This window comes from Penicillium solitum (genome assembly GCF_028829755.1).
Source record: "Penicillium solitum strain IBT 25940 chromosome Unknown utg000005l_segment0_segment0, whole genome shotgun sequence".
In the NCBI taxonomy this organism is placed as follows: Eukaryota; Fungi; Ascomycota; class Eurotiomycetes; order Eurotiales; family Aspergillaceae; genus Penicillium; species Penicillium solitum.
In genome coordinates this window covers 948,894-976,289 of record NW_027072125.1, presented here as the reverse complement: position 1 = coordinate 976,289, position 27,396 = coordinate 948,894, and the positions used below count along the sequence as shown (strand labels likewise).

The window sequence follows — 27,396 nt, the reverse complement described above, 5'->3', positions numbered from 1 at the left end:
GAACATCTGTTTCGATCTACGCTTGTAGAAAAGTGGACTCAGTTGACCAGTCACGATGAAGTAAACACAATAGTATTCATAAGTTTCATTTCAATTTGGTAGAGATGATATATATAGATCATGGAATGTTCAATATTGTCCTTCAATTGTCAAAGTGCCCGTTTTGGTCACCAAGTACTCATTGACAGCCACGTCCTTTCCACTCTCTTTGCCGTAACCAGACTCCTTAATACCACCGAAAGGCGACTCGGCGGCCGAGGAGTTGCCTGTGCGAATTCGTTAGTTTGATTATTCATAGGAATATTAATAGGAGACTCACCTGTATTCATTCCGATCATGCCCGCCTCCAAGTTCTCCAAGAGACGCCACATGCGATCAATATTCTTGGTGAAAGCATAACTAGCCAGACCCATACTGGTATCATTAGCCAGCTTAACAGCCTGCTCCTCGGCCTCAAACCGGTACAGCGCAGCAATAGGCGCAAATGATTCTTCCTGTGAGATGAGCATCTCCTCCGTCATTCCCGAGAGAATAGTAGGCTCGAAGAAATAACCAGGCTTCGACGTCACAGGATTACCACCCAAGATAACATCAGCACCGAGTCGACGAGCATCCTCAACCTGCGCAGAAGCCTTATCAATACTCCGAGGCGTAGTCAAAGGGCCCATCGTGGTACCAGTCACGGCACCATGGCCAACAACAATCGCAGCAGTGCGCTCCTTCAGAAGAGCAGCGAAGCGATCATAAACACCAGCCTGCACATAGATCCGATTGGCAGTAATACAAGCCTGACCGGCATGACGCCATTTCAGCGACATCAGCTGCTCGACCGCCTGGTCGAGATTGGCATCGTCGAAAACAAGGAAAGGACAATTTCCACCGAGCTCGAGAGTCAATTTCTTAAGACCATTTGCACAGTGCGAAGCAACCAACTTACCCACCCGCGTCGAGCCAGTGAACGTCACCTTCTTAACGAGCGGGTGCTTACACAACGCCTCACTCAACGCAGGTGTGTTCTCCAAATCCGTAGTCAGCACATTCAATACGCCAGCAGGGATACCAGCGCGCTGCGCCAGTTCCGCCAGCACGAGTGCCGAAATCGGCGTCTCGGGACTAGGCTTAACGACCATCGTACAGCCAGCCGCTAGGGCGGCGCCGACTTTCCGTAGAACCATAGCAACGGGGAAGTTCCATGGGACGAGCGCGGCTGCTACGCCGATCGGTTGCTTGATAGTGAACAAGCGACGGTTCGGTGCCGCGGCTGTTGATACGCTGCCCTGGATGCGCTCTGCTTCTCCGGCGAACCACCACAGGAAGCCGAGGGAGTAGTCGATCTCGCCGTATGCTTCTGCCAGCGGCTTACCGGTCTCGTGGGTTACGATCTGGGCGAGATCGTCGCGGGCTGCGACAGTCAGGTTGTGCCATTCGAGTAGCCACTTTCCGCGCTGGCGGGGGTTGACTTTTCGGAATTGCTCGAAGGCTGTGTGGGAGTTTTCAACGGCGGCGGAGACATCTTCTGCTGCGTTTGCAGGGCAGCTGGCCCATGCTTTGTCGGTGCCGGGGTCTGAAGGGGATATGTTAACTGTGGTTTTTGTGTTGGGAGGATGTAGGGCTTGAAGTGACTTACCTAGTACTTCAAACCGCTTTCCACTCTTTGCGCCGACCCATTTGTCCCCAATTATAGAGTCGAATTTCAGCAGAGTGGGATCCGCTAGCTGTAGAAAATCGAGTCAGCGTTTGTTCCACACTTCGGACATCTCGCCGAATACCCCGCGGGACGGGGATAGAGGAATAGAAGCCATACCTTGAATGGTAGCTGATACTGAGTCGCCATATTGATGAATCAAAGGGGATTTGAATATTAGATCAAGGTAGAATAACTAAATTCACCGGCAAGTGATGTTTATAAGAAGAGGGGAAACCGCATACCCTTTATACCTTGGAGGTGACCCCTCATATCCGAAATTGGAGTAGATCCTCGGCCCGTTTTGATATCCTTCTTCTTCAAGTAGGCTATTGGCTATTGGCTATTTACATAAATCATATCTATAAATTCTATCTAGATAAAGTATTACACCAAACTATCAACACTGGCTGGTCTGCCTTCTTGCGACCGACCATCCACTCTTGGCTCCATACTATACCCGACCGAGATATCAGTCGTCTTCATAATCCCCTTACCATCATCACTTAAACTCCCATTAGAACTATCCTCACCACGCTTATACTTACGCATTTCAAAATCCCCAGCAATATCAACACGCGGCCCGCCCAGTGGATCCGCCATCTCGTAATCCGGGCCGCGGGCGGAGTACAATGATGGCTGGGCGTGTGAGGCAGACTTGGACTTGAAGATATTCGACCGGAGTCTGCGTGACCCAACGCCGGTTCCGGAGCCGGTGCCGGCGCCGTACGTGGATCTCCCGTTACGCGAGCTGCCGAGAAGTCTGGGGAGGAACCTGCTGCTGATGGCTTTCAGGGATGGACCGCAGGCTGTTACCACGGCGACGTTTACTTCAACTGCTGAGCTGCAGAATCCGATTGAGTAGGTTGGATCTGGGTTTGGAGTGTGGGAGAGGAATCCTTGGGCGAGGATTACAATGCGCCAGACTCCGACGGCGGTTGCGCTGTGTGTTGGATGGGTTGTTAGATGGGTGTAGAGCGGGTTAGATTCGGGGGTTTACTTACACTCCACCTAAACATAGAATGATACACACAGCGATCTTGCGGCGGAGGGGCATTTGCAGGCGCGCGGTAATTATGACCGGGATTGAGAGGACCATTATATCGGTGAAGAGGTTTAATGCTGCGGTCGAGACGTAGAATGCGCCTTGGTTGATGCACTTTCCGCCCGGGATCGTCGTGTCGTAGACGTATGCTATTGGGTTGCATTGGAAAATGTCGACGAGGAGGACGGCGATGAAAAGGCTGGTTACTGTGGCGAAGGAGCTCCAGATGAGGTATTTGACCACCCGTGAGCGTGAATCGAGTCGGCGCAGGAATACCAAGATCGAGAGTTTTACCACGGTCAATGCTGGATTGTAGAGGAGTTGGTTTGCAAAGTTCCACTGGTTTGGTCGTGTGAGTGTCTCTGGCCTACCATGGGAGGTGCGTAGTAGACTTACATTCAGCCCAGGTCTGGGATCGTAGTGTTTGGGAACATCCCAGATGTGAATGCCGACATAGTTGGTTTTGATGACTGATTTTGCAAATTAGCAGTTGTTCACTTTACACCTCTTTAACTGAATCACTTACAGAGCCACGAGGTAATAGATTGGGTGAGAGCGATGATCTAGGCAAAGACATTTTTAGCATAGGCTCTCCAAAGATCTGGAGATTTGAAGACCGTACATATCCCACTACAATTAAGTAGTCATCTATAAGGAGTGTCGTTAGCAACCACTCCTAAAAGTCCAAATCCAGTGTCGATCTGGAGTACGGGAGGGTTCGTCCCATACCGCTTGTCAGCGCCGATCGTGATAGCCACCGGCTCCAGAGCCGAAGTAGAACTGCAATACCACCCAGAACCGTGAATGCGACCACGATACCTAGGGCGGTTTTTTGATAATGGTCGTCAATCATCGTGAATTCCCCTCAGAAGAGAGTCGGATTTCTCGAACAGCCTGCGGCCTCAATCTTAAGATGCAGGGAGGTTATTGTGGTCACCATAGCGAGTCAGGATCGGCATCAAAGGTCCACTTCTTTAGCTTTAGTTCCTTGGATCTCGGGGGCCATTTCTGCCCTTTCATGACAAACACATTATTAGTTCAATCAATTTGGGTTGTGGTCCTCCGTCTCCCAATCGGTTATATGTCCGTTGATGCCGGTAATTAAGAGGAGAGCCAATAATGAATGGCGTGAAACGAGCCCATGCATCCATTTAGATTGGAGTGATGTTCTTGTTGGCCCTAATTCTAGACGGAAAGCCAGGTCGGTTGTCACCTCGCTGTCGTCTGAGTAGTCGATGGTTTAATGGTACGGAGTACGTTCAATATAGATTTCAAAGCCCCAGCCTCTAACAAATTATTCATAGCACGAAGCAATTCCCGAGCCAGCTGCTAGTGCAGGCACCTGCGCAGAGAACAGTCGGCTTTTAGAAGCTAGTGGAGAACACTGTTGTTTTTGCAGCGTTAGGTGCAGCTCATCCTTGATTCCTTGCAAGGGGGCGAAAAGGGGGGGAGTGCATGAGAATCCCATAATACACTCATGGCGGTATTAAACTTTGGATGAGTACATATTCCACCAATCAGTAAACTAATGTATGCAAGGGTAGATTCCACGAAGGATCAGACCTCAGCGACGCCATGGATAAGTGCATCGGCTCGAGGGCTCAACGGCTCGGATATAATATTCGGCCCCCACGATGAAATTGTTCTGTTTCGTCGGTTAACAGGCTTCCACTATTATTATTTTTTTTCGTGCTCACTCTTGGCAAAATTAGATGAAATGCAACATTCCCCTAGTCCCTTGCGTTGCGGATTTCTCATTGCCCAGCCAGCAGATCGGATCTACTTAAGTGGAGCATAGTGGACCACGAAGGATGGAGATGGAGACTGGACTCACTTAGACCAAATGGTGGCCTGATTAGAGTCAAGCCGAGAAGAAAGATCTTATTCGCGCGTAGAGAGTAGCAGCGCTTGCTCACATAGCCATCGTGTTCCTCACAACACTCTCTTGAAGAGAATGTTGAGAACCCGACCTTTCCGACCGGGGAGTTGACATAGAGACAGTTAGTTGCGTTCGCCATACGGGTATGAGGTACCTAATAAAAAGGCAGCGAATGGCGACAATCTCGGTTGGAGAGGATTGTATTCTCTATAATATCGGGCGTAACAGATAAAGTGTGGCTTGAACAATTCTACCGAAGCGGGAGATCCGGAGGAAGCGCCCCATCTGGCTCTAGCCTCATCTTGTGGTTCTCGTTGGAAAAGACCCACGAGAGTGGAGTAGGAGAGGGCTTGAGCGCTTGAGCGAGACATTGTAAATTGCCGCGGGGCGAGGTAATGAGCGGCTTTTCCTCTTGGATGTGAACCTCATGGTAACGGAAATACTAACCACGTTAGGTACGTACTCCATACATCGGACTATATGTAACTATACTTTAGGCTAGGGAACGTCGGAGATTTGATTAAAAAACCTATATTAGCCACTTTTCTCGCTCCTCCCGATCTCGGGTATAGCTTCTTCCCCTTCACACACTCACCATGGCCCCTTCTTCGTTCATGGCGGGAATTTTGCTTGGTGCTCTCCTACTAGTAACACCTGGAGATGCCCGTGTTGGACAGGTTACACCTGCCTCTGTAGCTGGTGCACCGCTATTTGACAGCGAAAAGTTCCAATTGACAGATCATGACATTGCGAACCTGAACCATGACCAGTCAGCTCTGGTTAAATTTGGGAGTCATGGCGCTGAGAAGCCCACGCACCCTACAGGGAAGTGCAAGGTTTTCCCTGGTGACCAGCAATGGCCGTCGCAGTCTGCATGGTCGGCCTTGGATAACCTCTTAGGTGGCGCGCTCATCAAGACAGTGCCCCTGGCGGCGTCTTGCTATTCCTCGTGGCCGGAATATGACAGCGAGGAGTGCGCGAGAATCAGCTCGCAGTGGGCCGATTCTCATCTTCAGTTAGTACACCCCATGTAGGAAACATAGACGTTAATATACTGACTTCATTAGTGCTGCGGACCCGGCCTCGGCAATGTGGCCTTTGTTTGAGGGAAGAACATGTCTGCCCACTACCAATGCCTCTGCATCTTGCACGGTGGGTGGCTACAGCAGCTATGCTGTGAATGTGAGCAATGTGGCTCAAATCCAGCTTGCTGTCAACTTTGCACGCAATGCAGATATCCGTCTGGTCGTTAAGAACACCGGCCATGACTTCAATGGAAAATCAACCGGTGCTGGTGCTTTGGGTATTTGGACCCACCACCTCAAGAACATTGAATACTATGAGAACTATCGTGGTTCAGGCTACCAGGGTCCAGCTGTTAAGATGGGGGCGGGTGTGCAGGCCTTTGAGGTCTATGAAAAGGGTCAGGAACTTGGATTCACTGCCGTCGGTGGCGAAGGCAAGGTGAGTTGATCGTTTTGAAATCGATATTTAGACATAAAGCACTGACTGTATTAGACTGTCGGTGTTGCCGGTGGCTACGTTCTCGGCGGCGGCCACTCGCCCATGTCCAGCGTGTACGGCCTAGCTGCCGACCAAGTTTTGGCGCTTGAGGCCGTACTGGCCAATGGACGCTTCGTCACAGTGACTGAAGAAAGTGACCGCGATCTATTCTGGGCTCTGCGTGGTGGCGGTGGTGGTATGTTTGCTCTCCCATTCTCTTTTCGAGATTTAATCTAACAGATTCCCACCAGGAACCTACGGAGTCGTCACTTCGCTGATCTCTCGTGTGTACCCCAAAGTCGGTGTGACCGTCTCGACATTCAGCTTCTCTACCAGCAAGAATGTCTCCGTGGAGACCTTCTGGGCCGGCGTCCGGTCATACTTGTCACGATTCCCAGCCCACGCCGACGCCGGTACCTACGCCTACTTTTGGGTGCTACCGACAGGCCCTGGCGCTTTCACTTTCATGATGAACCCCTTCTTCGCCGTCAACCACACCGTGGACGAGTTCAATGCTCTAGTAAAGCCATGGTATGATGACCTCCACGAGCTGGGCATCTCATTCCAACCAAACACAACCTACTATGACAGCTTCCACGGCGCCTGGAACGCCGGATTCCCCCTCGAAACAGTCGCCTCATCAACCATGATGACCGGCTCTCGCCTCTTCCCACGCGCAAACTGGGAAACCCCCACCGCACTAAATGCCACCTTCAATGCCCTGCGTGCCACCATCACTGACGGCTTCGGATTGCTCGCATTCAACATGAAAGCCGAGTTGCAAGAGGGCCTCACCTCAAACTCGGCAAACCCGGCTTTCCGTCAGACGCTGATGCACGGCATCACATCGACATCATGGACAAATACCACTTCTGATGCTGATATTAAGATCAAGATGGATGACCTCACCAAAGCCGTTGGCAAGTGGCGTACTGTCTGCCCCGACTCCGGTGCTTATATGTCCGAGTCGGATATCCAAGAGCCGCACTTTCAGCAGGCCTTCTATGGTACCAACTACGACCGCTTGTATAGTCTGAAGCAGCGGTATGACCCGACTGGCTTGTTCTATGCGCCTACTGGTGTTGGAAGTGAGGATTGGGTTGTGAAGAGCCTTGATGGTCTTCCGGATCAGAATGGTCGGTTGTGTCGTGTTTGAGATGATATAACATGTATATTAGAATGTAGATATGTACAGTGAATCTTTTATAGACATGAACTATGTACAGCACAAGTATAAAATTGTTCCTTTTGCGGATGAGCAATAATTACCTATGCGTTGTCCGTCTCGGATATCCGAGCCATCAACCCCAACAACACAGGGCTGGTGCCATATCATACGGCGAAGTTGTCAAATACCAGACCTATTATTGACATACGGCCTAATTTGGCCAACTCTCACACGAGCCCTAAATTGGCACCTGGAAATAACATGGATATCCAAAACCGGGGGAAAGTGTTTTCCGGGGGCATCAAGTCGGAAACCCGGAAAAGCACCCGCAATGCGTGGGATTACCCCAACGTGGGGCTTTTCCGCCAGATATAAAACCATCTCGAGCGAATGAACTACTAACTATAATTTAAACAACCATCATGGCTACAATAACTATTACAACAACTGAAGCAGGCGTGCAGCCACTCCAGACCAAAGATATCGCTACTCGGCTATTGAACGGCACGCTTCACTCCCAGTGGCCAGCGTTTGAACAATTCGCAACCATCGATGGCCTTTTGAAATCCCATGCCGCTCAGCCGGATGAGGCACAGCGGCCTCTAGTATGCTACCCGATTCGGGGAGCGGCTGATTTCGAGGAGCATACAGCGGGAGACATCGATCGGTACACCGATGTCGCTGTTCGCTTTTACATGCAGCAAGGACTTGTACCTGCAGTAAGAATGACTCCACTTTTCTATGTAAACCTCAACTAATTAGCTTCTAGGACCCAAGTCTCGAGCAAGCGCCTGTCGTGGCTATGCTAGCTGGATCTAGCTTCGAGGTCGTGGTGACGTTCTTCGCACTGAATCGCCTTGGCTATGCTGTACTTTTCTTGTCTACACGTCTCACAGCCCCGGCTTATGCCCGGCTAATGGGCATGGCAAATTGCAGCCAGATTATCAACACCAAACAGTTCCAGCAAGTGGTAGCTGATATTTGTACCGAACGTCCTGGTTGCAGTAGCTTCTCTCTACTACAAAGGGAGGACTGGTTCAACCGTCCTGTTAGCAACCCTCGTTTTGAACGCGCCGATGCGAATCCATCACGAGAAGGCAAGAAGATTGCCTGGATTCTACATTCTTCTGGGAGTACCGGTTTCCCAAAGCCGATTTTCCTTACCAACCTTCAGACGCTAGCCAATTTCCGCAAGAGCTTCGGCCTGCGCCTTTTCACTATCAGCCCACTCTTTCACTCACACGCTTTGATGGAGCTTGGACGAGCATTATTTACAAGAGCACCAGCGTACCTGGGAAATCATTCTCTTCCAGTCACATACCAGAATCTCTTCGATGCGCTCCAAGTGGCGAAACCGCAGCAAATCAGCGCCGTGCCATATGTGATCAAACTACTAGCAGAGAAGCAAGAAGGAATCCAAGCACTAGCTCGCCCGCAACTCGTGCTGTATGGCGGTTCGAGCTGCCCAGACGATCTTGGCGACCGTCTTGTGGCACAGGGTGTGAATCTGGTCGCCAACTATGGAGCGACGGAAACAGGACAGATTATGACTTCATTCCGAGCTCCGGAAGATAAGGAGTGGCAGTATATGCGACTGCACCGTCCTGTTGCAGACCTCACTTTGATGGATGAGATCTCGCCTGGGGTTTTTGAATGTGTTGCATTGGACGGCCTGCCGAGCAAGGGTCCTTCGAACTCAAAGCCACCGTATAATGCAAAGAACCCAGAGAACTCTTTCAGAACCGCCGATTTGTTCACCAGACACCCGGATCCAGAGAAGAGCAATTATTATAAGTATTTGAGTCGGCTGGATGATCGAATCACGCTTGTCAATGGTGAAAAGGTGCTCCCTATTCCAATTGAAGGTCGCGTTAGAGAAGAGCCTATCGTGAGTGATTGCGTTGTGTTCGGCTTCCAGCGGACTGTGCCTGGGGCTTTGATTTTCCGCGCGCCTGGCAAGGTGCCTCACCTGAGCGATGATGAATTCTTGGAAGCTATCTGGCCAGCTGTTGAAGTGGCAAATGCTCGTGCCGAGACGTTCTCTCGGATCCCCAAGGAGCTCGTCGTAATCAAGGGTGCTGATGTCGTGTACGCCAGAACTGATAAAGGAACCTGTATACGCGCGCAAGTTTATCAGCAATTCGAGGAGGATATTAAGCAGGTATATGCCAAGTTCGAAGGGAGCGGCCAGAAAAGAGGTTCCCTCGCGCTCAGCGTTCCAGAATTGGAGGATTGGCTCCTTTCAAGATTCAGCGAAGACCTGGGCGTACCACTACACAGTGCTGAAGCCGATATCTTCTCGGCTGGAATTGACAGCTTGCAGACAACGCAAATTTGGAGGTGCATCATGCGCGATATCGATATTGGCGAGCAAGGAGATCACCTTTCCCAGAACATTGTGTTCGAGAAAGGCACTGTCAATGCTCTTGCGAAGCACCTCTACCAACTGCGAACTGGTGAAGAATTTGAGAAGGAAGATGAGCTTGGGTCCATGCGTGAAATGATCGAAAAGTACTCCCACTTCACTCGACATTTCCCAACCATCACCCAAACCCCCGAAACAGAGGTGGTGTTGGTGACCGGAGCAACCGGAAATTTGGGAGCCTTCATTGTCTCAGAATTACTGAAGCGACCAACAGTCTCCGAAGTCTGGGCAGTCGTGCGTGCACCAGGACAAGCAGCGGCAGGAGCTCGTCTGTACACATCGCTAGCTGATCGTAACATTGTTCTCACTGATACCCAAGCCGCAAAGCTTCACGCCGTCCCTGGTGACATGTCCCAGTCCAACCTCGGTCTCAAAGACCACGACCTGCGACACTTACTCTCATCTCTGACATGCGTCATCCACAGCGCCTGGGCCGTGAACTTCAACCTGGGTGTACGATCCTTCGAGCAGCAGCATATCCGCGGAACATACAACCTCATCAACCTCTGCCTTCGCTCTCGTCTACCCTCACCAGCACGCTTCTTCTTCTGTTCCAGTGTTAGTGCTGCAAGCAATACCCCGAAACCAGCCTCGATTCCCGAGACCGTTATTGAAAACTTGGACCACGCACAAAAGACGGGCTATGGGAGATCAAAGCTCGTAACAGAACACATCACCCGCAACGCTATGCGCCAGACGGGTATGCAAGCCCGCGTTCTGAGAATCGGCCAGCTTGGTGGCGACACAGTTAGCGCGCAATGGAATGAGACGGAGGCTGTTGCGCTCATGTTTCGAAGTGCGTTGACGACGGGTGCATTGCCGGAACTTAATGAACGGCCGAGTTGGTTGCCTGTTGATCAATGTGGTCGGGCTATTTCGGATATTGCTATAAATGAGGCTGGATCTTCTGATGCTAATTTGGTGTACCATTTGGTTAATCCCAAGACCTTTAGCTGGAAGGAGGATTTGCTTCCTGCTTTGAGAGAGGGATCAGTCTTGCCGGAGTTTGAGATTGTGTCTCCGCAGGAGTGGTTGAAGAGATTGGAGGGCAGTGAGCAGGATCCGGAAAAGAATCCGAGTGTCAAACTTGTTGATTTCTGGAGGTCTAAATATGCGAGTCATGGCCAGCCGGAGGCAGATGGTTCTGCTGCAGGAAAGGAGGGGAATGGGGAGGTTGTTGGACTCGCCTTCCAAACTGAGCGCACGGTTCAACACTGCCCCTTTTTGGCTCTTGTGGATGACCCCGTAGCTGGTGGTTTGATACACAGGTATATCGAGTCGTGGGTGAGTCGATGGACTACATAGTACTGTACGGGGAATATAATGATGATTTGAATTTTACCGTGATATCCCACTGAAAATATTAATGACGATAACGACATGGATAGGAAATATGAGAGCAATAGGCGAGATGTAGAGATAACATGGAGTAAACAAGAAATCAAACGCTCATTTTAGGACAGTAAAAGCAATCTGGTATATCATTTCGCAAGCTCAGGTCCAAGGACTCATGGTCAACAGTAACTGCAGCTAGTTCGCCTTGGGAGCGTGAGACTCAAGACCCTTCTGCATAGCCTGCAAGTGCTCAAACTTGTAGGTATCCTCTCCCAAGCTCCAAGCCATGACACCACCCAGCTTCTTCTCCGCGACGATTTCCTTGAACTTGCGGGCAATGAACTCGGGGGTATCCCAGGTCCAGAAGAGGTTGTTCTCGCTGTCAAAGTAGTACTGACCACCTCCCTTCTCGTCGGCCTTGCCATCCTTCTGGGCTTTGCGCCATGAGTCGGTAATAGAGAGACCCTTACAAGTACCGTAGTCCGAGAGACAACCAGCCTGGCAGAACTCATCGGTAGTACCACTGCAGAAAGTTAGTTCAGATGTCAATTAGAAACAAGTGATGTTTATACATACCAGTAGCCGGAAGCGCTGCAGCACTGTCCTGATGGGCACTTGGCCTTCGCTCCGAATCCACACAATCCATCGGTGCTGTCCTTCAGATCCTTAGGCGCAGCAGCAGCGCTGCTAGCCTCGAAAGTCAAAGCACCGGACTTGCCATTGTCGGTTCCATCGTCGTTCTCGAGCTTGACGAGATGGCAGCCGAGAGGATTCTCATCACAATCGGAGTCGGGGTCGGTGGTGAACCACTTAGCGTAGTACGCGAAGCCGAGATTTAGCTTTGCGGGATCAGCCCCAATAGCGAGATACTCGTTGATAGTGTCCAGAGAGTTTTGAACACCGCTAGCGTGGCCGGTAACGTTATCACGGCGGTTAATCAAATCGTAGGACATGACGTTGACCATATCGACAGACTTGAAGATCTTAGGACCCTGCTCCTTGGTGAAGGCAATGAAGTCCTGCTTACGGCCAGGGACTGCGATTGAGAGGACCTTGTCGCCGATTGCTTCGCGGAGAGCTTCGAGGAAGAGAGGGTAGGTTTCGATCTCGCCCACCTTCTTGGAGTTCGGCGTGTCTTTGTAGTCTTGGCCGTTACCGCCGGGATATTCCCAGTCGATATCTATGAATGAAAGTTAATAAAATTGCCACTTTAAAATTTCGAAACCATTGTTTAGATATCTTACCGACACCGTCGAATCCATGTGCGTCAAGCATCGAAGCGACATTCTTGGCATAACGCGTGCGCGAAGCCTCGTCCTTTGCTCCCTCGGAGAAGCCAGCGGTGTCACCCCAGCCACCGATGGCGACCATTAGCTTGGTATCGGGGCTGAAGCGCTTGCGCATGGTCTCGGGGGACTCGAATGGCTTGTACTCCTCAGGCGAGTCGGAGTTGAACAGCTTTGAGGCAGCGAAGCTCATGATTGCATAGTCAATGCCCTCGGTCTTGTTCTGGCTTGGGAGATCGGTTACATGCCATCTTGTACAGGTATTAGCTATGGGCTCGCGATATGTAGATCAATTACACAAGTTTAGACTCACTCGTCGATGTACATAGCAAAGCGTGTAGCGGCCACGGACTGAACGGCCAGCAGGCCAAGTGCAAGACGTTTGAACATGATGGGAAATGATTAGACGACAGTTGTGAGATGTTTATGAACAGGTCGAGAGGTGAATCCGGTGATCGAAAGAATGTATGAACAGATACCCAGTCTGTCGTCTCGAGTCGAAAAGCAGCTTCAAGCCGCAAACAAAGTAAACCGAACAAAGAGGAATAGGGTAGACATCAGGGATGTCAGGTCAGGTATATATTATGCCGAGTCTTGCAAAACGCCCAAACATAAAAACATGCCAGAATGATCGTCTGAGGGCTGTCGAACATGTGCCTTGATCGGTCTATGCGGGGCATGTGGGCCATTCCTTTTAGGAATCTTTTAGGAATGTCACATCCTGTTCAGCTGTGCCATCAAATAATTGAGTAAGGAAGACCCCTGAAAAGAAGGATTCGAGGCGCGCGCTAGGGAGTGATGGCGGTATGCCAAGGGATTTTGGGGGGCTGCCTGAAGTAGTTATTGGCTCCAATAATTGAAACGGTAAAAATAGGTTCAACGTCCATGATCCCCATTGAGGCGTTTCAAGTTTGAGGGGTTTTTTTTTCCTTTGAAAGTAAATGGTCAATGACGGTGTACAATAAACAAAGTTGGTATGCCAGATCTGCGCATTCATTTCCACCCCAACCCGCATTCCCCCCTTAGTTGGGCCCAATGATCATAGAGATGAAAACCAAATGTAATGTATAAGGTTTCTGGGAGTATTTCCTGAAGGAAATTGCTCACCTCAGGATCTGACTCTACAAGCATTGGCATGAGGCGCAGCCAAAACTCTGCCGAAACTGGGCGAGAAGGATGGAAGTTGAAACCTTCAGGATGTTTCAAAATGATACATTGATCTAGGGGTATAAGCAATAACAAAATCCAGCCAAACGCCCACAATCTATATTACAATGGCGCTCGAAATCATCAATAATCAAACATAGGGGCTTAGTTCCAGTGGCGCCGAATGATCGGCCGGGCAGGGTCCCAGGGTCCGATCACAACGTTTTTGTATTTTTGCAAGCTGATAAGCCACCAGCTGCATCCGCCCATCACAAAGGCAGTCAGGATGCCTCCTAGCACCGATCCAATAATGGCCGCTGCCCATCCACCACTCAGCGTGACACCAACAGCGCCACCAGCAACGATCACAAGGGTCAGTGTCAAGAGCACATGACCAGTCCATGATTTCTGTCGCAGTTGACGCCGGAATATGGGGAATAGCCCAAACACTTCCATGGAGAATAGCATGAGACTGAAAACGTGTGTCGTAGAAGGCAACCGGGACGCGAGCACGGTAGAAGCCATCACGGCTGCGTTGGTGGACAAAGAGGCAGGGAACTTGGTGGTGGCGCCTGCGCCTTCCCCGCTCCCATAGTCGAAAGAGAATATATTCATGATTAAAAGCCAGCAGCTCATCGCCCAGATAGAGTCACTGGCGGTAGACTTGGTAAGAGATTTCAAGATGGGACTGAGACCCAGGAGGGCGAAGTAAATAAGGAACGCTGACTTGACCGTAGTCAAGCGTTGACGGTTGCGCGGTGATAGCGTCGAAACACGGTGGGTATCTTGGGATATAAACGGGTCCGTGGTGCCAATGATGGAGCTGCCCGGAGCAGACGGCACACCATTTTGCCCTGTCAAATGAGTCACTGTGTCGATGCTTTCGCTGAAATCCGCACTGCGACGGGCGAATTGGTCTTTTGATTCATTCCCAGCCATAGACAGCCCAAGGCCGTGAATGGCGTTCGTCTTGGTATCGTCGGATTGAGTGTCATTGGCGGGTGTATCGACGGCGCTAGCAAAAGAAGCCGAGCTGGATTCATCGTCCGCTCCAGTAATTCCATTTGCACTTTGCACAGATTCCTCGTGCTCCTTCCAGATCCAATTATCCCACAGAATCCAGCCGACAGCCGTACCAACACTTCCCCAACAGACAATTGAGACCGGGCTCACTCGATCTTGGACAATGCCAACGAAGCAACAAACGAAGATGACCACCGAGCATACATGCTGGACAATCACAGTCGAATCTGCCACCAGAGGCCAGAAATCGTACGGGCGCACCCGAGGATTACGCTGAAGGTGGTCGAGGAACGTTTCCGTGTCGGTATAGTTATCCGGATCTATGAACCGTCAGCAACAGCGCAACACCAACCTCGAGCTTTGTACAGGTCCTGAGCCCACACGCAGACATACACGATTGCTTAACCCAAAGCAACTTCTTCCAAGCACTCTTCCGCTTGCGACGCCGTCCCGCACCGCCCAACTTCTTCCGCAACGCCGCAGCAGACCCAATATGGGCACTGCTCTCCCCGTTCATCGACCGCAAGTTTTCCTCATAGTTGCTGGGCGCTGACCGGCCGCGCGAGAGTGAGGGCGCAAAGTATGCATCCTCGGGCGCTAGTCGATTGGGGTCGGGGAGGGACCGTTCGAGCTCAGGAGACTTGGACTCCGGGGCGCGATTGGGATGGGTGTCGACAGGAATCGGGGGAGGAAAAGGGTCTAACGAGGGAGGAGACGTCATCGAGCACAACTGGAACTAGCCTCGGGGCATGGCGTGAGAAGAAAATAAGTCCGTTGTAATGTAGATGTGACGGGCTTGTTGTAACCAGGGCGCGACCCGCGGGCATCTAAAGGCTGATTCAGCAGTTATCTATATATCCACGTGACCTCATCAGCCCTTTCTTCGGGGTTGGTCGAGTCATTAGGATTCATTTGTTAAGTGGGACAGAAGGCTTCAAATCAAGTTCTTGACTTTTAAAGTCTTTGGAAATATTCAGTTTGTACTCCTCAGGGTATCTGGGTCATAAATGTAACATTTATCAAAGTACAAACACCCTGTATACTTACAGTCCCATGAAATATATATTCATCCTGGGTACGAATACAACCCAGATTTTGTCTCTCATACTAACGAAATTAGCAAAACCAAGCCCTAAACGCATAGAAAACCCCCCAGTCAGTCATCTCAATAGAAGTAAGAAACAAGACCGCAATTAACCGTAAAAAGGATATCCGGATGAATAATTAGCTCTGGGAATCCCCATTTGACCCCATCCCAATACATCATGAAGACGACGATGAGCGGACAAACGTCCTTTTTTTTTGCATTTTTTTTTTCGAATGTAGTTACACATACATGCAAGTACACACACGTGTGGAGTTCCACAGGTTTGGATGAAGCTTTCTTGCCACAGAATACACAGGCCAAATTTGCCATGATGGCCGCCAGGCTAACCACATCAAGAATGACGAGGAGCAGCTATTGACCAAAGTTATCACTCAATGGTCTTCCGGGCACACCCCATCTCACATGAATCTAGAAACCCATTGCGGGTTTCACCTCGACAACGGGATCTTTGTCACCAGGACCAGAAGAGTTCCGAATATCCTCCTGAAGGATATCAAACTCATCCACACAGCCCTCCCCAACGTATCGGACCCCCTCGATACCAGAAAAACTGCACAGCAGTCCCGTGCGATTGCCAATGCCGTTGTAAAGCTCTTGAGCCTTTTGGAACAGAACCTTTGCATCATCGGTTTTAAAAACGCGGACCTGCTCGGACACATCCGACATCAATTTGTAGCGAATAGGGACGGAGGCATCATCGTTAGAGTTCAGTGTGCTGCGGCGCCTCTTTTGAGACCTCCAAGGACTTCCAAGAGGAAAGAAAGTATCGCGATCAAAGTTTGGGATAGGCGACATTCTCTTGTCCCAGTACAGGTCCGGCAAAATTGGGGTTTTGTATCCATTGTCTTTCTCCGCTTCGAAATAACTAGCGGTGGAAGCTTGGTGCTTAGATCTCAAGAAGCCAAGAAATAGTGGGTCGGACGAGTTGGACTCGGAATCCTCGTTGTCATTATTTGCATTGGACTGCTTCTTTGGGGTAGTGTTTGACCGACGCGTGTTGAAAATATCATTGACCCCCGGGAGCCGAGTGCATTTCCGTCCATCATCAAACATGTGTGGACTGAACGTAATTTTCTTGTCATCCGTTCGCCACAGCTTCAAGCCGCAAGCCTGAACTTGACCTTTCTTCTCGGTTTCGAGCCAGTCCAGTAGGTACATTCCCTTCGTACCTTTGGTCAAGGGTCCATTGAACTTCGGCCGGGGTTGTCCATACACGATAAGTTCCTCGGGTCCATTCTGGGAGTGCAGGATCAGAATTCGATATGTCACGGTCCGTCGGGTGTGGGTTTTGAACGATATCTGAAACATAGATAACTTGCACTCATCGCCATCATCGGTGAAAGCTTTGAAATTCTTCCAAGTCGAAGGCGCACGACCAATCAAAGCGGAAGGATGCTCACTATCAGGGCAGTCCTCATGCCACTCCTCGAGAAGCTCAAGGATTCGGGCCGGGATTGGCTGCCTTGGGCCCATGATACGCTCTACGGCCAGGGATGGAGGTGGAATTGTTGTTGTGGTAGGTCCGGATGCCGGCTTTGCAGGAAGTCCCCGAGAAAACCTCTCGAATGATAGGAACGCAGGAGGAGGGCTGGACCGGGGCACAGGAGACAGGGCGGTTTTTCGGATGGGAGTTTTGGGCTCCTCCATAATCATGACTTCGCCAGATGCGGAGACTTGGTAGCTAACCCTGGGAGCAGTAGGATTTATGAAGTGACTTCCGGTCGAAACCGACTGAGACATAGGGACATCATCTTGCATGAGTGATTCATCGATCTCAGTGAGATCAGACTCAGTTGAACTAGGAATGCGTGTGTCAGTCCCTCCGGTGAATTGAGAAAGGAGTCCTGAGAAGCATACTCAGTCGCCTCAGCCTGGGAAGCTGAAACGTGGGATGCATCCTGAGCAACCGGAGATTGTGCTGTGAGGGTTTCCAGCTGATCAGCAATTTCATGGACCCCGTTTTCCGCCATATTGATGAGAATGAGGATAGAGAAGATAAAAAGGATGTAGAACACGAATAAAACAGATAAGTAAAGGGTTGAAAGACACACGAGGGAGGAAGAAGCTAGAAGAAGAACAATAGAAGTGGAATTAAGCACAAGAAGCAATAACTCCACGCAAATAAACTGCAATAGAATTGAAATTGGGATCAATGTACTTAAGTAATATTTGGAGCTTAGGTGATAGCATCAGGGCTTTTTGAAGGAGAAGCCCGGGGTAGAATAAACCGGAAGGAACAGCCCTGGGGATGAGGATAAGGGTTGGGGACTTGGAAGACGACGATATCAGCAAGGTGAATGACGATGTCAGCAAGGTGATACTGAAAGATGTGTTCTCTAGACGACATAATATGAATGAATTGCTAACTTGACAACCCAGTATCAGATGCAGCCCGAGGGAACGAGAATGAGACCGTTATAATTACATACTTCGCCCCAAAAAGGAGTGGAATATAGAACGTTTCTCCAACATGATGTTGTATATTGTATAATTATTCGCTATGTCCTTTTAGGTGTCCTTTAGATGTTTAAGTGATGGTCGATTCATATAGTCGATGATTCTTTTAGACGACACTGTTAGATATTTCATCTCCTTCTACATCTACCGAACATCAAGTGTATGACAGCAAGGTAAATTTGACAGAAGCAAAACCGTTGAACATAACGCGCAAGCCAACCTTCATTTTGGCAATGGGAGTATCCGGTTCCGAAGCACGCCAAAGCCAAAAGTGTAGGCCGACAACATACATCGATCATACCCAGCAAACCCAAACAACGCTCGCTCTATGTCAATCTTCGGCTGACACAGCTTCTCTTGTTTCTTGTCTAGGGGAAAGCCCCGAGCCTGGAGACAGCAACCGCATATTTTTGTACAATGTCCATGGCCATTAGAACGGGAGGAGCTACGTGGCTTTGAGCAGCATCCGCACGCTAGACCACAGCATCTTCCCCTTCGTACATAGTCTTCAACTTGATAGGGAATAAGGTACCACTGTGGCGTTTTTCGAAGGGAGAGATACGCTCGCCAGGAAGGACCGACAGGACAGAGCAAGCCGTTAGCGTATAGCATCCGCTCCACATTCCAGTAACTTTGCTCGAGATTTCGCAGTTCTATATGCCACTCGTCTAATTGTTGTTGTCGTTTCTTTGGATCATCAAGTAGCTCCTCTGCCTTTTGGCATTGGTTGATCAGAAAGTCTTCGCGTTGGACAATCTCGCGTAGGCGAATGTCAAGATCAATCATATTCTGGGTCCATTTGATATATTCTGGATCGTCTTTGGTGCTCGTGATTCTTTGTCCTATATTCCAAATGAGCTGGGCGAGTTTCCATCATTCGCGTGCTACTTCGGGCGATTTTGACGCTTTTGCTTCGAATTTATTATCCAGACGGATAAAAAGCGGCTCGAAGATTATATAGGTAAACATCGATACCGGACCCATGACGAAGCTTGTGATGAGGTTTGAAGTAAACAGTGTCCCAGTAAGCGATAGAGGTATGGGAGTCAGGGGCAACTCGAATGAGTAGAAATAAAATGGTTCGTTGACTATATAATTATTCATCATCGACTTGTTTCTGAGAACTAAGTAAATTAGCTTAGCTCTTCCGTAACTTAAATCCAAGCGGTTGTTATTGAAAATACTACTAGGTATTAGGTGAAATCACGAAGCAATACAACCCACATAAACGTCCTCTATACGGGTTATGGTTTTTACCGCCTTTGTATACATCCAAAAAGAGCATCTAAAACCCCATCAGAGAGTTTTTACATATAACATCCTGTATATCATTCTTAGCTAAGAACTGTAAAGAACTATCCATGGATGACTGCCAACACCGACGATCCAATGTCATATGCAAACCGAGAGAACTGGAATGGGACAATTGAAGTACAAAGCCCAGAAAAAAAAAGAAAATTGAATTATCTCTCTAACATGATAACCGAACATGTCCGAAATTCAAACAGGAGGCTAGAAAACTTCAGATAGATCTATATGTACAACATGGACAAATGCCCGAAATCGCCACATCGGCTTTTCACAGATGGCCAATTAAAGCAGCCACTCTGGGTGCACACAAGAAGTCGGCACAAGATTGCTAGTTCACGGATTGTTTGTAAGGGGTATCAAGACTCAAAGCGGAGGGAGGGTAGGGTCACAATGGCTTCGCATATCAAATGTTACAGCTCACTAGACGCCCTGCTATGTTGTTGGAGGACATTGTTATTTTGAACGAGGTTTCGGACCGCCTGCGGTGCGACCACGTCGTCAACACTGTTTCTGCGGCCCCAGTTTTGCGGCTGGCGTTGGATGAAAGCACCAACGGCGCCGAGGTAGCCCTCGTGGCGCAGGAAATAAGCTTGCTTCTCGCCCTTGGACCAGAAGCGGATGGCGTAGGAGAGAGTGTTCATCGTTTGGCGGTGGCCCCGGATGAATGAACCTCCGAAGTAGATATGTTTGACTGAATGTTTTTCTGACTGCAGATATGCGATCTGACCAATATTATTACTAATCGGGGTTAGTTCGGACTCCGTCGGAGAATGGAGATAATGTAACATACCTGATGGCGTAGAGCAGACTCCTGCTCATATCTTCCGGATTTGGCTTGGGTCCATGGCTGGACTCCCCGGAATCGCTGGTTTCACTGGGGTCACCGCGGATCAAGCCTTCGCCATCTTCGGCCCCTTGCTCCGCATCGTTCTTCAACCGGAGCACTTTGCCGAAAGTACTGGCAATAGCTGTGCTTTTCAAGCCAATCTTGCTGTAGTCCATGCCGTAGATATCTCCGACAAGCATGTCCACTGCGCTGTTGTCCCCGCGGTCGGCCATTGCTAGCATGTCGTCGAAGGTCCGGGAGCCGGTCAACAAAGACATAATGCCCCAGAACGTTCCACCACCGAGATGTGTTCCGCCGACACGTTCAAATTGTCTTGGACCGGAGACTTTTATCATGGACACACCTGATCCTATATTGACGAGGAGATAAGGGTAGACGTCGGGCCGGGCTTCGGCGTATTGCATGGGCTCAGCATCGGCATCACTATATGTGAAGACCTCGTTGGGGATTTCGGTAATGAAAAAGTCCAATCCTTTTTTTTTAAGATGTTAGACAGCGTGCTCTATGCGTCGGTAGATTCAATGACTTACCAATGATCAGACATTCCATCTCCTCTTCCCGTAGAATATTAACATTTAATTCCTCTTTCAGCCGATCGTAGTACTTGTATGCGCCACCCCCAGTAGCTACCACACAAAGTCCCTCCCGTGTCGAACCATTGCACTTCTCGTGTTCCTCTTTAAGCTGTCGAATGAAGTTGATGCACAGATCGATCCGGTGTGTTTCAAAGTTCAGGAAATTGAGTCGGCCACCATTATCCGCGGTGTCTGGCTCTCGCGTGAAATAAACAAGCTTCGCAAGTGTTCCGCCAATCTACCAAGTCCCAATTCCCCGTTAGCCATGCTGTCTTCTGATGTTCTGAAGGAATTGTCTGCGCGGCCCCTAGATTGCGGGGGAACCGGAAGCAGTGCGGGGCAGAGAAAATTAAATTCGCGTGAGCAACTCACATCGACAGCCACATGGCTCACAACGCCTGTATGATGCGGAAGTCGAATATCCTTGTTTTCATAGTGTACGCCCTCTGCGTCAACGGGACTCTTTGATCGTGGTTCGTCGTCGACGATGAATGCGCCCGTGACGTTGATTTTGACGGCGCCGGGATTGGTAATTGCAGCTTCCAGACGGTTCGGACGCTTCCGCGGAGCATTGGTATCTACCTCCATCCGTTCGGAGGTCATGGTGAATGGTTTCAATGTTGTAAAGGAGGTAGAGCTGGAGATAAAGAAGGTACCCGTTCCCAGGCTTACTGCGTATATCTCCTTCTACCCGGAACGGGCCACAGGAGGGTCGGGGATCCACTTTTTCTTTCATTGGAAACCGAGGAGCTTAACGTCCCGAGGCTCCAGGGCTTCCAAGGTTGGTAGATCGTGGGATTCAAGGATCGTAATATGCCGATATACACATAGTGCAAAAACTGGTCTGTTTTTCGTTTGTCGCCTTAAATCGCTTTTAAAATTGAGAACGAAGTACGTAAATATTCACTCCGTACATAAACATGAATATATTTGCACATGATCAGCCGTGTAGATGTTGCGTGAAATATGTAGTTAACATGGATGAAATAGCTGAAAGATGATTTGATATAGAAGGATTGGAGCAAACTAGTTGGACCTAAGGTTGCACATATAAATGGCATATAAATGGCATATAAATGTGCTAAGATCCATTATCATAATCGGTATAGATCGGCCATTCTCAAAGGTTGAATAAAGTATATCAACACAAGTAGTAGATTGTATGGGGATGCAAGTATATTCGAAGATTGGAAGGTTGTCTTTGATATATAGACAATGTCGATATATAGATCGATATAGATCGGTGGGTCGTTCCTTCCCAATCAAGAGTGGTACTTGTAGTGTACCTCTGTATTGTTTGGCGTTCACATACTAACTTTGTGTCCAGTCGAAGTACCTCATGCGTCGAGGACGAACAAGGCAGTTACGCGCGCAATCCAATGCTGTGATAATGCGCATCACTACCGCGCGTTCTGTTATCGTTTGCAAATAAATAAACACTCACTGGTTCCCCATCTCCTCTTCCTCTCCTCTTCCCCTCCACGCGACCAAGTTATCTACCTCATTGCCTGTCTTGACAGGTAGCATTCAAGACACTTACAATCCCCAACCGGTCCATAGACCATGGAATCTTACGACGACCCTGATGCTGCGTCGGCTGCTGGCGCTGCCTCAGCTGTCGAGTCCGTCTTGGCCGCTGAGGTTGCTTCTGTGAACGGTTCCAACACTGGAGAGCTGCCTGTCGAGGGCGTTCTTTCTGGTGTCGGTCCCAACGCCGAAGCTGCTCAAAAGGTTGCCCGTGAAAAGGGTTGGACTGAGCCAGTTCCATTCGAATATGCTGAGCTTGCTAATAACAAGGATCATCGCGATTGGGCTGGAATTGCTGTCCGTTATGAATGGAAGGACGAATATGGTGATGTCGGACCTGCCGTCCCTGAACTCGAAGACCAGCTTTTCCGTGGTGAACTGATTGCCCGTGCGGGGGCTAAGCTCGACGAGTAAGTGACGTGAATCGGATAAACGGATACCGCATTGATATCTAACATGTCTTCGTCTTCAGGTTGAACAGTTACAAGGTCAATATCGAGAGCCCCAACGAGATCAAGGCGGTTGCTGAGGTCAGTCTGCGAAAGAATTTAGCAATAATTTGCCAGCCTAACGATTCATAGTGGGCAAACTTTGGTTTGCATCCGGTTATGCTCGAGAATATTCGTCTCTGCGGGTACGAACAACCTACTGCGGTTCAATCCTATGCGATTCCGGCTGTTCTGGCCAACCTTGACCTTATTGCCGTGGCCCAAACTGGTACGTGCAGCGGAGTATGGTGTTTGGCACAAGTTGATCCTAACAAAACGTAGGCTCTGGAAAGACGGGGGCTTTCCTCATTCCAATTCTTTCCAAGTTGATGGGCAAGGCGAGGAAGCTGGCTGCTCCTCGGCCTAACACCGCGGAAAGATTCAACCCAAGGGAGGACGCTGTGCGAGCAGAGCCTCTGGTTCTGATCGTCTGCCCCACTCGTGAATTGGCAACTCAGATCTTTGATGAATCGCGTCGTTTGTGCTATCGCTCCATGCTGCGTCCGTGTGTTGCTTATGGCGGTGCTCCTACTGGCCTCCAGCGTGAGGAGCTTCAGAAAGGCTGCGACATTCTGATTGCCACTCCAGGCCGTCTTCTCGATTTCATGAAACAGACTCACGTTCTTTCTCTTCGCCGCGTTAGGTATGTTTGTGACTTACTTGATATACCTCCATTTATATGTTTGATACTAATGGCGGTACAGGTACACCATCATTGACGAGGCGGATGAGATGCTGGATGCGGACTGGGAGGAAGAGTTCAAGAAGATAATGTCTGGAGGAGGTAATTGATTGGAAGCGTTTGCCATGGCGCGCGCTCTTAACCCAACCATTACGCGTTTCTGCATTTCAGTGTTGCTGACTCGAAGGAGATGTGAACGAGGATGATGACCACCGCTACTTGATGTTCTCCGCTACTTTCAATAAGGATTTCCGGTCGCTTGCAAAGAAGTATCTTAGCCAAGACCATGTGCGCCTCCGCGTTGGCCGAGCCGGCAGTTCGCACCACAACGTTGTGCAGGATGTATGTGAGCCACGGAGATTGTGAGAGACTTTTAAGGTTCCAGATCAATGCTAACGCTTAGTGAAACTCGAAGATCGTCTGGGTTGATAGGGACAAGAAGATGCGTGCGATCTATGACCTTCTGATCAGCATGCCGCCCGTTCGTACCTTGATTTTCGTCAACAGCAAGGAGCAGGTTGACTTCGTCGATGATTACCTCTACAATTCTGGAATGCCTACAACTTCCATTCACAGTGGAAGAACTCAGCGTGAGCGAGAGGATGCAATGTGAGTATTTGTTCCCTCCGCCCTTGTATTTTACTTTGCTAACCCTCCGAAAAAAAAAGGCGTGCCTTCCGGTCCGCAAAGTGTCCTGTGATGATTGCTACCGGCGTCTCCGCTCGTGGACTCGATGTTATCAATGTGCTGCACGTCGTGAACTACGATCTCCCCAGCGCCATACACGGGGGCATCACTGAATACATTCACCGTATTGGTATGTCTTAATTTGGCTTGATATCGCTATATTTCCGATGCTCTTGATGATATTGGCACTAATGCGTATTTCTACTATCCACAGGTCGTACTGCTCGCATTGGAAACGAAGGAATTGCCACCTCTTTCTTCAATGAACGCGATGAGGGCCTTGCCCCGGATCTTGTTAAGATCTTGATCGAATGCAAGCAACACGTCCCGGAGTTCCTCGAAGCCTATCGCCCCGAGGGTGATGTGCTGGAGTTCGACGATGACTCTGATAAGGAATTCTTTGACAAGGCATCTAACGCCGGTTCCGACGATGGATTTGCCGCTGGCTCTGACGCCGAGGCCGAGGCTGAGGCTGAATCTAACGCTGCCGCTGAGCCTGGTGAAGCCGAGGAGAGTGACAAAGCAGTTGCAAGCGATGCCGAAGATGCCAACAATGAGCCTGCCAATGATGACGAGCTCTCTACTCCTAACTCCACTGACCTTTACAAGCGCACTGTTCCTAAGCCTACTGTTACATCCGAGGAGGAGGATGCTTCTACATGGTGGGCGCCTGCACCGCCCTTGGCCGAACGCCAGAAGCGCAGGGAAGAGGAAGAAAAGACCAAGCAGATCAAGGCTGGTCTGGCCGGTTCTCAGTGGGCCCCGAGACCCGCTCCCCCCAAGGACGAAGATTCGTTCTGGATCTAGAGCTCTGCTTTCCTCTGGATGTGCTGAGCACAGAAGAACAACAAACACGGACTACAATTGAACGAGAGAATATCCCCAAGAAAATATCAAAAAAATGGAAACGAAAGAAGTCCAACGGTGGAGAAGATGATTTTTTTACCAATTTCCCAATTCTATCCTGGATGAGCAGGATCAGATCTCACAGTGGCCTGGAGGAAGTTTTGAGGGCTTGATCTCTCGACAATTTGCAATCTGGATCTGTGGAACATAAGACCTTTTCTCCTGCATTGTTGTATCAGGACTGGATCGGTTTTATCGTGCGTGCGAAGGCAGTGATATGGACGCAAAGGTCGAGGAGATGTGCCACATTACGGATTTCATGGGTTTTATGCAACTATCTAGTTTCATTTTTCATTTACCCCGTATATTGTAGAGTAGAGATATAGAGATTTGTAGACTAAGGGCGTACGTATATCTAGGTAGTTCCTGCCTGTGTAAATTTGTAGTCAGACGTTCTTGACTATTTGGACTACTCCAAGTACATAACCGATGCTTCTTAAACTTCCACCTTGACCCCGTCAACCGAAGCACATTCGATCTTTTCTCAAGGAAACTATTCATCGTGCATTGGCTATTCATAAGTTCTGCCGCTCTTTCGCTATTCCTCCCAACCTCAGCTTTATTTCACGGAATTGTTGACCATGGTCACTGGAACAACCTCCGAGGGTTCACCCACAACGCCTCGTATAACGCCTCACAAGCAAAGAAGGCAAGCCTACCTCTTGTAATCGACACTTTCAAAAACTCAACTCGCAATGACCTGGGGTTCTGGCACGGCTCCGGTGAGAATCTACCCGTGCAGTACGGACCAGGCTTCATTCGTCTATTCCCAACAGACCCGGATCAGAACTTCCACACGCAATTCGATTCCCAAACCTGCTACAACCTAATACCCTGGTACAACGAGTACCTCCATGTCATCTTCGAGGGTACGGATCAGTACAGCATCTCTTTTAACCAACACAACGACGAATGCAACCCTCAACGCCGTCCCTTCCCCGGCATTGCAGACTCCGTCCAGGCGGAGCGGTATGTCGTTCATCCTGCCTCTGAGGCCTTTGGCAAGGATAATAATTGGGACGATGATGACGACGATGACTGGGATGATGACGATAGTGTGGACGCCGATGCTGGGAGGAAGAAGCACAAGCATGGGAGATCTAAGGGAGGTCGACGCAAGCACCCCCAAGGACATACCAGAATTCCATCGGGCCGTCGTGAGCTCTATATCCCTCTGACTCATTTCGATATTGACTTCAATCGCGTCGTGTCGGTTTCGTTCCATGGCTTCTATACTAAGGAACCAATCACTCTACATCATGTGGAGATCGTGCCTGATATTCCAATGCCGTCGGAGGAAAATGGTTACTACCGTTTGCCTGGGAAGCTTCCCAATGGAAGATTAGTTCTTCGTTGTTCGCGTCCGAATTCCTTTGCCTTTGGCATTGATGATGGACAGCCGCAGTTCGCTCAGCGGGTCATGCGCATCCTTGACGAGGAGGATGTTCGGGTTACTTTCTTCGTTGTTGGCGCGGGACTCACGGATCGGTCAAGTAATTTTACGGAATTTTATAAGGAGATGTTGAAGAAGGGTCACCAAGTGGCGCTTCATTCAAACACCCATCCAAAGTAAGTTTGTTCTGAGCATTTGAATTTCCTGTGGAGAGGCTAACATGGTGATCAAGGATGGAATCATTGCCAACCCTCCGTGATATTGATGAGGAGATCATCCAGTCCATGCAAATCTTTAGAGACCAGCTGGGCATCCAGTGTATGTTATCTCCCGATGTGTGCTTGAAAATTATTCTGACTGAATATTTGCAGCTTCATACTTCCGCCCGCCATTCGGTACAGTAGCTGCCCGGCTGCGCCAGGAGCTAGCCCGACACATACCAAACCCGTACATTGTGAATTGGAGTGTCGATATCGAAGACTGGCTATGGGCAAACACATCCACCCCAGAGAAGCAGCTTGAAGCCTTCTTCCGCGGTGTTGGCAAGGGCGGAAATCTTGCCGTCATGCACTACCTGAATCCGACTACCATTGGGTACCTACCGGAGTTTATTCGACATATCAAGGGTGCTGGATACCACATCATGCGCATCGATCAGTGTTTGGAGGATGTGTCCGCTCCACCACTGTGAATCAATGCCGTGAAATCTGTACAAACTCACAGCAGCACCTGTCCTGTGCATATATTCTTAAGTGTATACATAATCTCTCTCCTAACAGGTGTCTTGACATCGTCCGAGCAATGCTAGCCTTCATTCGTTGCTTACCCTTTTCCAGATACATTTTAGAACAGTGAATCAATGACAGAGCAAACAACACTTGCGATTCCATAAAGCAAAATGGAAATCCGTGCAAGCGTGTC

General features: G+C 49.5%; 11 protein-coding genes across 11 annotated transcripts; 4 read left to right on the top strand and 7 right to left on the bottom strand.

The window, feature by feature from the left end:
• Nucleotides 1-129: 129 nt before the first annotated feature.
• On the bottom strand, nt 130-1,834 carry N7455_007976 (NAD-dependent succinate-semialdehyde dehydrogenase; the record flags this gene model as incomplete). Its single annotated transcript, XM_040955533.2, has 4 exons — nt 130-266; nt 320-1,564; nt 1,628-1,715; nt 1,805-1,834. 4 exons carry the CDS (start codon nt 1,832-1,834, stop codon nt 130-132), a joined length of 1,500 nt encoding a protein of 499 aa, XP_040813902.1.
• Nucleotides 1,835-2,071: 237 nt separating this feature from the next.
• N7455_007975 (uncharacterized protein) lies at nt 2,072-3,582 on the bottom strand (the record flags this gene model as incomplete). The annotated part of the gene is made up of 6 exons (XM_040955600.2): nt 2,072-2,627; nt 2,689-3,068; nt 3,126-3,199; nt 3,256-3,292; nt 3,352-3,377; nt 3,459-3,582. The coding sequence occupies 6 exons, from the start codon at nt 3,580-3,582 to the stop codon at nt 2,072-2,074; spliced, it is 1,197 nt and encodes a 398-aa protein (XP_040813914.2).
• A 1,622-nt stretch (nt 3,583-5,204) lies between these two features.
• On the top strand, nt 5,205-7,267 carry N7455_007974 (FAD-dependent oxidoreductase; the record flags this gene model as incomplete). The annotated part of the gene is made up of 4 exons (XM_040955655.2): nt 5,205-5,623; nt 5,676-6,072; nt 6,127-6,307; nt 6,363-7,267. 4 exons carry the CDS (start codon nt 5,205-5,207, stop codon nt 7,265-7,267), a joined length of 1,902 nt encoding a protein of 633 aa, XP_040814031.2.
• Nucleotides 7,268-7,701: 434 nt separating this feature from the next.
• Nucleotides 7,702-11,009, top strand: N7455_007973 (uncharacterized protein; the record flags this gene model as incomplete). Its single annotated transcript, XM_040955570.2, has 2 exons — nt 7,702-7,998; nt 8,049-11,009. 2 exons carry the CDS (start codon nt 7,702-7,704, stop codon nt 11,007-11,009), a joined length of 3,258 nt encoding a protein of 1,085 aa, XP_040813958.2.
• A 225-nt stretch (nt 11,010-11,234) lies between these two features.
• On the bottom strand, nt 11,235-12,858 carry N7455_007972 (uncharacterized protein; the record flags this gene model as incomplete). The annotated part of the gene is made up of 4 exons (XM_040955686.2): nt 12,639-12,858; nt 12,284-12,576; nt 11,616-12,219; nt 11,235-11,562 (listed from the first exon to the last, which is right to left on the bottom strand). Exons 1-4 carry the CDS (start codon nt 12,713-12,715, stop codon nt 11,235-11,237), a joined length of 1,302 nt encoding a protein of 433 aa, XP_040813832.2. The 5' UTR covers nt 12,716-12,858.
• Nucleotides 12,859-13,636: 778 nt separating this feature from the next.
• pigc (phosphatidylinositol N-acetylglucosaminyltransferase) lies at nt 13,637-15,420 on the bottom strand (the record flags this gene model as incomplete). The annotated part of the gene is made up of 2 exons (XM_040955573.2): nt 14,888-15,420; nt 13,637-14,814 (listed from the first exon to the last, which is right to left on the bottom strand). The coding sequence occupies exons 1-2, from the start codon at nt 15,213-15,215 to the stop codon at nt 13,637-13,639; spliced, it is 1,506 nt and encodes a 501-aa protein (XP_040813868.2). The 5' UTR covers nt 15,216-15,420.
• Nucleotides 15,421-16,010: 590 nt separating this feature from the next.
• On the bottom strand, nt 16,011-17,572 carry N7455_007970 (uncharacterized protein; the record flags this gene model as incomplete). Its single annotated transcript, XM_040955659.2, has 2 exons — nt 16,011-17,400; nt 17,460-17,572. The coding sequence occupies 2 exons, from the start codon at nt 17,570-17,572 to the stop codon at nt 16,011-16,013; spliced, it is 1,503 nt and encodes a 500-aa protein (XP_040813981.2).
• A 960-nt stretch (nt 17,573-18,532) lies between these two features.
• Nucleotides 18,533-18,845, bottom strand: N7455_007969 (uncharacterized protein; the record flags this gene model as incomplete). The annotated part of the gene is made up of 2 exons (XM_065605786.1): nt 18,533-18,593; nt 18,622-18,845. The coding sequence occupies 2 exons, from the start codon at nt 18,843-18,845 to the stop codon at nt 18,533-18,535; spliced, it is 285 nt and encodes a 94-aa protein (XP_065460735.1).
• Nucleotides 18,846-19,780: 935 nt separating this feature from the next.
• N7455_007968 (pantothenate kinase) lies at nt 19,781-21,395 on the bottom strand (the record flags this gene model as incomplete). Its single annotated transcript, XM_040955589.2, has 4 exons — nt 19,781-20,108; nt 20,161-20,689; nt 20,748-21,030; nt 21,165-21,395. 4 exons carry the CDS (start codon nt 21,393-21,395, stop codon nt 19,781-19,783), a joined length of 1,371 nt encoding a protein of 456 aa, XP_040813975.1.
• Nucleotides 21,396-22,355: 960 nt separating this feature from the next.
• N7455_007967 (DEAD/DEAH box helicase) lies at nt 22,356-24,983 on the top strand (the record flags this gene model as incomplete). Its single annotated transcript, XM_065605785.1, has 9 exons — nt 22,356-22,729; nt 22,792-22,849; nt 22,901-23,036; nt 23,090-23,450; nt 23,512-23,591; nt 23,680-23,831; nt 23,905-24,098; nt 24,158-24,306; nt 24,391-24,983. The coding sequence occupies 9 exons, from the start codon at nt 22,356-22,358 to the stop codon at nt 24,981-24,983; spliced, it is 2,097 nt and encodes a 698-aa protein (XP_065460734.1).
• Nucleotides 24,984-25,503: 520 nt separating this feature from the next.
• On the top strand, nt 25,504-27,166 carry N7455_007966 (polysaccharide deacetylase family protein; the record flags this gene model as incomplete). Its single annotated transcript, XM_040955576.2, has 3 exons — nt 25,504-26,651; nt 26,708-26,793; nt 26,847-27,166. Coding segments are annotated over 3 exons (1,554 nt in total), but the record flags the coding sequence as incomplete, so codon positions are not given.
• Between the last annotated feature and the right edge of the window lie 230 nt (nt 27,167-27,396).